The sequence below is a fragment of the Corylus avellana genome, chromosome 7, assembly GCF_965113065.1.
Source record: "Corylus avellana chromosome 7, dhCorAvel1.hap1.2, whole genome shotgun sequence".
NCBI lineage: Eukaryota > Viridiplantae > Streptophyta > Magnoliopsida > Fagales > Betulaceae > Corylus > Corylus avellana.
The window spans coordinates 23,935,463-23,945,764 of NC_142496.1; the positions used below are offsets into that span (position 1 = coordinate 23,935,463).

At 35.6% G+C, this 10,302-nt stretch overlaps 2 protein-coding genes across 4 annotated transcripts in view; both read right to left on the reverse strand.

Annotated features, from left to right (window-relative positions):
- Nucleotides 1-3,847, reverse strand: part of LOC132183575 (exocyst complex component SEC6) — a 31,095-nt gene extending 27,248 nt beyond the window's left edge. For 2 of the 3 annotated variants that reach the window (XM_059596901.2, XM_059596899.2), the window contains exons 1-2: nt 3,731-3,847; nt 2,577-2,708 (exon numbers count right to left, since the gene is read on the reverse strand). In XM_059596901.2, the coding sequence (XP_059452884.2) occupies nt 2,577-2,705 (129 nt within the window). In that variant the 5' untranslated portion in view covers nt 2,706-2,708; nt 3,731-3,847. Of the gene's footprint in view, nt 1-2,576; nt 2,709-2,812; nt 2,913-3,730 lie in introns of those variants that run through there. The other variant, XM_059596900.2, reaches the window with a different exon arrangement.
- A 3,257-nt stretch (nt 3,848-7,104) lies between these two features.
- The window catches only part of LOC132184034 (laccase-14-like), a 6,359-nt gene continuing 3,161 nt past the window's right edge, over nt 7,105-10,302 (reverse strand). The window contains exons 2-7 of the mRNA XM_088518414.1: nt 10,137-10,283; nt 9,084-9,328; nt 8,566-8,691; nt 7,866-8,466; nt 7,410-7,768; nt 7,105-7,301 (exon numbers count right to left, since the gene is read on the reverse strand). Of these exons, the coding sequence (XP_088374540.1) occupies nt 7,105-7,301; nt 7,410-7,768; nt 7,866-8,466; nt 8,566-8,691; nt 9,084-9,328; nt 10,137-10,283 (1,675 nt within the window). The remainder of the gene's footprint in view (nt 7,302-7,409; nt 7,769-7,865; nt 8,467-8,565; nt 8,692-9,083; nt 9,329-10,136; nt 10,284-10,302) is intronic.

Here is a 10,302-nt window from a genome sequence, read left to right on the forward strand (position 1 = left end):
ATAGGAAGAGCTAAATTTAATCATTTAATCAAATACTTTAACATTATCCCTCACGTGTGGGCTCAAACACCCTTTTAATAGGTGAGGCCCAACACGTAGAATAACTAATTGAAATCTACATGGTTCCTATGGGTTTTGTTGAGAATGAGGATGGGTTGACTGGCATCCTAGATTGTGAAATGTCTTCTTTGACTTTGAAGTATCTTAGCCTTCCGTCGAGGGCCTCTGATAAGGCAAAGCCTACTTGGGACGGTGTTATTGAAAAGATAGAACGTCGATTGGCTAGTTGAAAAATGATGTACTTGTCTACGGGTGGTACGATAACCCTTATAAATAGCACTCTTTTCAATTTGCCTACTTATTTCTTGTCCCCCTTCCCACCCCCTGTGGGTGTTGCAAACCGCATAAAGAAGCTTCATCAAGATTTTCTATGGAGCAGGCTATCCACAGAGTTCAAATTTCACTTGGTAAACTGGTCTATGGTGTGGGGACAAGGCCCTTAAGGAAACCTTTCCAAATTTATATGGTATTGTTTGTACAAAGGATGGCTTTAGTCGCAACTCACTTGGAGTTTTCTAATAGCTCCAATCAATGGAACGAAAGCTTTCTTAGAACAACTCATGATTGGGAGGTGAATGTTTTTGCATCGTTCTTCATTTTGTTGTACTCAGTTAGAGTGAAAGGGATGGTGAAGACAATCTTAGGTGGTCCCCCTCTAGAAAAGGTTGTTTGTTGTTGGCTCCTTCTACAATGTCCTTGCTAGTAATGATGTCACTCCTTTCCCTTGGAAAATCATTTGGCAGACTAAAGTTCCTTTGAAAGTGACCTTCTTTGCTTGGACAGCGGCCCTAGGGAAGATTCTTACCATGAACAATCTTAGAAAGCAGCATATCATTGTGGTCAATACGTGTTGCATGAGCAAGAGGAATAAAGAGTCTGTGGACCATCCACTCCTCCATTGTGAGGTTACTAGCACCTTATAAAATGCCTTTTTCCGTCAATTTAGACTATCTTGGGTGATGCCTAGTAGAGTAACTGACTTATTTGCTTGTTGGTAGACTAGTGGTAGAACTACGAGTGCTACTGTGTGAAAGATAGTCTTCTAGCCTCTTGTGGTATCTTTGGAGAGAAAGAAATGACAGAAGTTTCGAGGACCGTGAGAGTGTTAGAAATAAAAAAGGATAAATGCACAAGCAATAGTATTCTCTTCTAACAGAGAGGATGTTGGCAAAGCTTGAGTCTTTTTTTCTTTTTTACTCTCTACCTTTGGACAGTTGTATTTGTAACTCCTTTAGTGCTTAGTTTTCATGATTTTCTTGTTTTTTTTTTCTCCTTCTACCTAGGTGCTTTTCCTTGTATATTCCCAAAGTACCTAAGTAGCGTAATTCACTTTTAATGATATTTTGTTTACTTTAAAAAAAAAAAGAAAACTTTTGACAATCTGGAACAAAAGAAAGTGTATGTGCTTGCCTCAAAACTCTAAAACCATTGAGAAAGCCGCTAGGTTAACCATTTATCAAAATAGAAAATCTGACTGTTGAAACCCGAAAACAGATTATACATCTTTGGCAGTCCTCGAAACCAAAACATTGGAACTAATATTTATAAGTTGGGTGGAAGGTGGAGGGCACTTATGGAGTTGGAGTGTGGAAACATATTCGGAGAGGGTGAGGAATTTTCTTGAGCACTCTAAAATAACATATACGCACAGATTATACATCTCTAGCATCTCTGTCTCACACTCATAATCAACAAGCACATACACCTTCCACCCAACTTCTTGGAACTCAGTTCTATGAATCTTCTATATGAGGTGCCTATGTTTCAGTGATACATATATGGTTGTCACAAAGACATACTTTGCATGACACCATATTCATCAAGAATAAATGTCTTCAACTTCTCAGAACATGCTTCTGGGAATATTTCACGTGTGTAACATGGACTTGGGAATGAGTTCTATAGCAAGTTAAGAGTAAAAGAGATAGGCTTATTTACAGCATATCTGATTATTTAACTAGAAGTTAGTATGCAATAAGGTAGTTCTCAGTTAGAAATTCTATTTTTTTACTAAAAAGCCATATGCACCTCTAAGCATTTCACGTCTAATTTATATTTTTCATTTCTAAAAGAGCTGATAAGAAAATAAATGGAAAGAAAAAAAAAATTCTGCATTGCCAATATACTAGTACAAGTGATCGGCAATCCCCGATCACAATTCGGAAGGGTTGTAGGCTTGTAGCGAATCACGGTAACTAGAATTGGGAATAGTTTCAATAATCTAGAAAGCCCCAGATCCACTGGAGTCCCAGAAACACCAAGACAATGCTCTACAACGTCAATGTAAAAATCATGCAAGACATGTAACAGAGTGCAATCTGATTTATACGCATTTTGCTCTTTCTTGATAAAACTTCGAACCTAACAACCCAACCCAATCCCAATTTCTACACATTTCCACAGCAGCAGTCCAATCACATCTCCATTTTAAAAGTAGTCAATCCAATGTTATCAGCTGTATAAACCATAACCAGGTTCAATCCCATCTACAAAGACAAAATGCACAGAATTGGCACCTGTTGACGCGCAATGTAATCAGCCTTGATCGATGCGATGGACTGCAGGAGCTCCGGCAGCGGCAATAGCTTGGCGACCTCGCGCACCGCCGATTCCTTAGCTTCAACGGCCAGATCCTCCACCATCATTTCCTGCAACAATTACCCGGTATATCGATGAACGGAAATGAAATTTCAGTGCGTTCGGAAACCCCAAAAACTGATTTTGTGTTCATTTCATTTCATTTCAAACTGACTTTGGGTCTTTTTCTGCGCCCCGCCGTGTACTTTCGGTGTTTGGACTTGTATGCGTCACCATGGGCTTAGTCAATGTGGCCCAGTCCAGCATGAACTTGCCTAGTTTTTTCTTTGTTTTTTTTTTTTTTTGTCAAAGATAAATTTTTGTCCTTCAGAAAATAGCACATAGAATTGTTAGAATTAAAATTAGGTTTAATTACACATTACCCTCTTTTAAACTTTTTTTTTTAATATATTTCTAATATTTCAATTTTTACAATATACTCTCATCAATCATTTAGGTTAAAAGGGGTTGATGCTTGGATGCTTGGAATTGGGCTGTCAGGGCCTAGATAGAAATTTTTGGTCCATTAAGCCTATTGGACATGGCACAAGCTCTTAAACTTAAGAAATCCTGTTCATGATAATTTCAATGCGGAGGGAATAAGGTCCGCTCATTGCTCAGGCAAATGAAACATGATCATCTCCTATTCAAATAAACTGAAAAATATCTAATTAATTATGTTTGAATATCTAATTAATTATGTTTGAAGGTATTTTTGTATTTTCATCTTTATTTTTTTTTTTTTTTATGAAAAGAGGATGCATTGGATCAGTGCCCAGGGGTGAGCACGGGGCGGATTTCTGCAGTACCCGAATTCGCACCCTGCGGGTTGGAAATTTTCAACCCGGGTGGCTGGCACAGGGAACAAAATTCGCGGGTCGGGGTAGATCGGGGCAGGTTGGGCGGGTTTCTTTCTTCTCCTCCATTTTCATTTCTTCTACAGATTTATCATCTATTTTCCTTCTAAACAAACAACCCAACAATCAGAAGTTGCTAAACCCCGAGATTAACCCAACATCTTCAGATTAAGATAATGAAAGAAGAGATCTCTCGGATCCCCATTCATTAAAGAGGTCTAGGGAGAGAAAAAAACCTGGATCGGCGGAGGTTGAGCGGCGGCGCAGATGAGAGAAGAGTCGGACGAGAGAGCGGAAGAGAGACGAGAGAGAGGGGGAGAGGCGAGACTGAGAGAAGAGAGGAGAAGGAAAAAAAAAAAAGAGATCGTTTTCCCTGCTCTGTGGCTACATGTAGTCACGACACGGCACCCCAACAATTTTTTTAAAAAAAAAACGTTCTATTTTCCTGCTCCGTGGCCCCCCAATCTATTAAAAAAAAACAAGTTGTTTCTTTTTTCCGTCCTTTATCACGCTTTCTTCTCTGAGTTCTCTCCCTTAGTTCCTATCAAACATTCTCTCTCTTTCTTTGACGCCCCAACTCTAAGCCATAATCATTGATAAATTGCATTTGTAATTTGTAAGAGTAAATATCCAAAGATCTGATATAAAGTGGGTTTTGTATCCTTTATTCCCTTAAAATTGATTTAGGATTTAGTTTATGCATTTAACCTTGATTTCTTATAAACATTATCTTCTTTAGGTTTCAACACATGTTAAACCACAATATTATCACCAAGCTGATCAGCATTCATGTTGGCATGAAGCAATGCAAGCTGAAGGGCTTGTGTCTTTTTGTTAGTTTAGTTATACTTCTATATATATATATATATATATATATATATATATATATTTTTTTTTTCCATACAAAAATTCTAAACTTCTATATACTTTATATCACGTCTATTACTTCTAAATCAAAAAACACAACCAGTCCATTGCCAAACTTAGCCACCCTATATTAAACTCTATACATGTCATTCACGATTATTTTTTTACTAATCTGAAATTTTGTTAAAAGACATTTACTATATTCGTTAAGAAATCATAGCAGTAACTAGCTTCTTTTTTTTTTTTTTTTTTTTTAGAAAAAGATTGAATATATATCATATATCAAATCAAAAATAGAGCAGATTGCTTCATCAAAATTACATCACGGATACAATTAGATGATTCCTCCAACCAAACCTTATTACGCTCTACTCACAGGACAAGGTTTTTCTCGTATTTATTTAATTGCACATTATATGTGACACATTTATAAACAACAATAAACCTTTTGGGTGCACAGTAAAAGCCCCTTATAGGCGTGCAGCAAGTGGAACTAAATAAAGCAACTCCAACAAGAGTGGGTCGACTTGGTGTCTTGTATTCATATGGGAGGAAATGAGTTTCACATAAATTATCATGGGGGTAATGTGAATTTTAGTAGTTAGATAGACTCTTACATGATAGTGTATATTTTAGGAGAAACTACTTTTTGCCCCTATTAACTATAACGAATTGGTACTTTCCCCCATGAACTGTCAACTGTATTACTTTACTCCCATGAACTACTATTTTGTGCCCAAAACCCCCTTCCGTCAGTCAAAGCCGTTAATTCAGACGGTCAAGCAGTCACTTTGCGTCACTTTGCCCCCATGAACTACAACGCATTGTCATTTTGCCTTAATGAATTGCAATGCATTGTCACTTTGACCATCTGAGTTAATGGTTTTGACTAACGAAAGGGGGTTTTGGGCACAAAATGGTAGTTCATGGGGGTAAAGTAGTACAGTTAGCAGTTAATGGGAAGAAATTGCCAAAGCGTTGTAGTTCATAGGGGCAAAATGTAGTTTCCCCTATATTTTAATAATTAGTGTAGTAAATACCACGTAAACTATTACATTAGTTTGTAAAGAACTTTTAATAAAAGTTGTAAAACCCTTATTAATATACAATTTCAAAAAATAGCACAATGAAAGAATGGCATGTATTATTATTGAGAAATGATTGTTTACATTCAAAGTGCATTTCGAGTGCATTTCTGCAGAGTTGGCATGCTCTATTCGCTATTAGTTTTTTTTTTTTCTTTTTCTTTTTCTTTTCGAGAAATGATATTTTTTCATCATTCGTCTATTTCTCATCCATTTCTATTCATATATATTTTTTTTAATCCACCATTAAATGTGGATTCTATAGGTTCAATTGTAGATTTAAAAAAGAGATGAATGAGAAATAAATGAATAATATGTCTTCTTACTTAAGAGTAGATAGAACATGTCAACTCAATCAATCAAATTGTATGCAAAATGGATCCCAAAGTGCAAAGAAATATTTATTATTATTATTATTGTTTCTCGATAACTTACCCAAAAAAAATTATTAATTATTCTTTTTTTTGGCCAAGGTGAGAGGGAGGTTTGACCAAGGATTGATGTAGGTGTGCGGTAACTGTGGAGAAGGAGTGAGCTTGCAACCTATGATTCAACAAATAGATATGATACAACTAAGGTGCTTGATGAAATGACTCAGAGAGACAACGGGTAAGGAACTAGCATTTTGACCACTAAGGATAAAGGATATTAAATCCTCATTTTTTGTTGGTTTGCCAATGGCAGTTAACTGATTTGCCCATTTTTTTTGGCAGTTCTCAAATATTCAGAACATGACTTGGAGCCTTGATTTAGACTTTGTAGTTAGCGTTTCAGATGAGAAACTCGTGATCGAGATTCATATGCAAAGTAGGTCTTCAAAGCACTCCACACTTGATTTAAAGAATTCAAGCCAAACATGGTGGTCAGCACAAACTCAGAAAGAGTAAGATTTAGCCAACCAACGAAAAATGATCATTTCTAACCCATAGAGAGTAATCAGGGTTAGGTACACTTTTGCCTTGCTCATCAGTGAATCTTCATCAAATCTCATCATTCAAATATATTCTAACAATTATTGCCCTACTCTTTTAGTTTGTTTTGGGTATGTTGTTGTAGAGCCCACCCTAATTTCGCTAATTGTAGTTATCTGAGATTATGAAGAAAACAACGATTTTCATTGAGCTCCAATCAAATTTTAAACGAGCTCGTGTTGAAGTAGATTTAGCAAAATTATCACACGATTCTTGCTTAAGAAAACAAAATTTGCGATTATCATTCTAGTGATAGAAACCAAATCACTTATTCTGTTAATTATACTTTTTTAATATTTATTTAACCTTTTTTTTTTTATTATTCATAAAATTTGTTTGCCTCCCCTAAATGAACATCTTGGCTTTGCCACTGCGCGCAACTATTCCACAATGTTGATGTACAGTCTCAACCAACTCTTTAATGATCATTCTTTGCTAAAAAAAATTAAAATGATTCAACAGTCACATTAGAATTTTAAGATAATTGTTGACATGGGCAAAACTAGAATATTATAGGGGGGACAAAACTAAAAAAATTAAAAATAAATTGACAATTGATTTCATAAAAATAGATAAATAATATTCAAACTACTGATAATAAAACTAGAAATAGATAAAATAGATAATTAAAACTCTTAATTAAAATAGATAATTGTCAACCCACATCATATATTATCATATAACATATCAATTCTTATTAACTTGTTCATCAGAATCACCAAAGTCTTCAATCCAAGTACTTTTGTAGGGTACTTTACAGGAGGGCATATTAGGAGGGGGCGGGAGCATACTCGTCTCAGGTGTGCCGCCATCCTTCACTATCATTACAGTGCTCATGCCCCAGGTAAGATGTCGATCAAAATGGCAGTGCCAAAACCATACGCCTGATATAAATTAAAGCATCCAATGTTAGTACTTAGTGTAAATGTTTGTATCGTTGACTTTTGTTTTCTTAATTTAATTTTTTTCCCAAAGTTAAAGAGCTTAATTACCAGGATTATTTGCTTTGAATCTGATGGTAACCCATCCATCCTTGGGGACTCCTATAGTATTCACTTCAAGTGGATCGACCAAGTTATAGGTTTTGGGGTCAGTCTCATTATTGAAATTGCCAAGACCTGATCCAACCACGTAAAAGTTATACCCATGCATGTGCAGTGGATGAATCGCTGATGCATTCAATACGTTAGTATCTTGAAAAGTTATTTCCACTTGTTCATTGTAGTTTAAAATCTTGACTTTGGTCCCCGGCGTCGGTATTGTAGTATTGTCCGGCAAAACGCTCTGAGTGAAGTTATAAAAAACTGGCGGCCAGTTTGGAAAATCCTCGGTGTAAACTCCACTCAAGTTCCTGCATGCTCATATTTTGAAATAAAATGTTAGCTAGAGCAAATTCTAATTAAGTAGACAAACAGAAGGAAAGAAAAAGATATATAATAGAAAAATACCTGTAATAGGCAAGCAATATATCAGTACTCGGGTTTAAAAAACTTATGTTGTTTAAGCTTGAAGCCATCTTATTTCCAGCTACCCCAGAACATGATGCATTTGGACAGGGAAACTCATTCAGAGCAATTGTGATATACATTTTGGTAGTTATATTTAGTGGAACGTTTACTGGGTGATCTTTGCTTGCTAAGCTCCTAAGGCTGTCCAAAAATCTGTTTGCAGCAGGAATGGCCATGTAGGATGGAAGGCTGGAAGGAAAGATAGGATACTCGGGTGTTGTATAGTTGCCACTGTACATAAGAATTGCTGTAGCATTTGTTTTATCATATGTTTGAAGTTGTGGTATTGCATCATAATATTGTCTTATGGCAATGTAGTAGTGGCTCAAAGATTGGTTTGTTGTTACCAAGACGTCCATGGTTTGTCCGGGGGAAATCATTAAATAATCTCTGACTACGGGTTTTATGTAGTTCCCATCCATCCCGACAACTGTGAGGCTATGGTTAGCAATTGCAAAGAAGAGTTGTGCATTCATGGCTGCATTAACTATCCGGACAAGATATGTTTTCCCATAATCAACCACCCAACGATACGTTGATTCTGTAACAAGTAACAAAAACCAAATATTTTGGTCCTTAATTATTCGAAAAATAAAAACCAAATTGCTATGATTTCATAACAATTTATAATTTTGTGTACCTTGAGAGCATGGTAATAAGTCTCCCGGTTGGCCATTGATGACATAAGAATCCGACATCGGGGTGGCTGCTCCGATGGCGAGGTCCTCGTAAACTAACTCGTTAATGTCTCCAAGAAACCAAGATCCTGCATTTACAACAATGCATATATGTACGTGGTATAAGAAGTGGTATGGTAAAAGGATAGAGTTTTTCTAAATTTGGTTAGCAGAAGTTTCTTGATATATACACGTGTCCCTTAAGTAGGAATGACAAATTATAACAAGAGTCAAAAACCTAACATGAAATTAGTCTTATATTCTGTCTTGACACGAACTCAATCCAACGCATGACATATATGGACTAACAATTTTTGACACAATCCTACTTATCTGACACATACCCAACACGACGCATTTTAGGGTTATTTAAACTATATATATAGATACCATTTGACAACTACTAAACATATATAAAAGAAATATTCCAAATGCTTGCTAGCTAGATATATAAATGATTCATAAAACTTAATGTACGTACCAAGGACGAGAATCTCTTCATCATCAGGCTTTGGATAAGGATAAGTCGTTCCTTCAATGGGATAAACAACAATGGCACCATGAACACTGGATCTCGTCCAGTCACTGTGGGCATGCCACCAAAGAGTTCCTTCCTCAGTACTGAGAATGACTTTGTACGTAAAATTTGAACCTGGTTCTATTGGACATTGTGTGATATACACTGGACCATCTGACCATGGATTTCTCGGTTGGCTGATTCCATGCCTGTGAACATCATATTGCATTTATTTATTAATTATCGATGTGTATCATTATTTCATGATCTTTACTATCACTATTATTATCACCATATTATTAGTACGGTCAATTTATTACAATATTGCCCTCTTATTATTAGTGATCATGGTGGACATATAAAAAAATCATTAATTAATACAAAAAATTCAATATATTTTATGAAAAAAATAAAAATTTTAAACCTACAAGACTTCCAACATAGAAATAAGGCTAATTAACTATATATGTGCTAATTATGATCTTTCTCGTCGCCTAAGAGAAAACAAGGATAACCATTCTATGAGGAGAAAAGAACTTTGTTTCTACGAATGCAGAAAAATAATTGTTATCAAGAAAAGAAATAGGGGAAATTTCATTTTATATCATTGAATTATTATGCGATTTGATAAGGCCCCAAACTTCAAAACTTCTCAATTTGAATCTCTGAACTTTCATATGTAGCTAATTTGAACCCCTCCGTCAGATTTTAAACGTTAAAAGTGAGACAATGATGTTTATACTCCTATTTTTTTTTTTATAAAATTTCAAATTTACCCTTAATTCCAAATTATATATATAAAAGGGGTTCTCTGGCCGAGACCCAGCGTGGGTCACGGCCAGACCTGCGTAGGTCTAAAGTGAAGTTTTTCCAAAAAAAATAAGACTAACCGAAGAAAAGGAGAATTATATAAAAACAAATGAACTATAATATATTATGACCTCAAATTATATAATAAAAAATGCTAAACCAAATAAAATAAAATTATAGATGGTTATTAGGTGAGAGAGAGAGTACCAGTGAATTGTAAAACCATAATATCCTTCATTGCGAACATTAACAAACACCGTATCCCCTTTATGAACACGGATTACCGGTCCTGGAAAACTGTCATTTACTACCAACATGCTTTTTGTGCTACAAAACCTCGTAAAATTTTTCTCCCTTAGCTGCGAGACAAAAG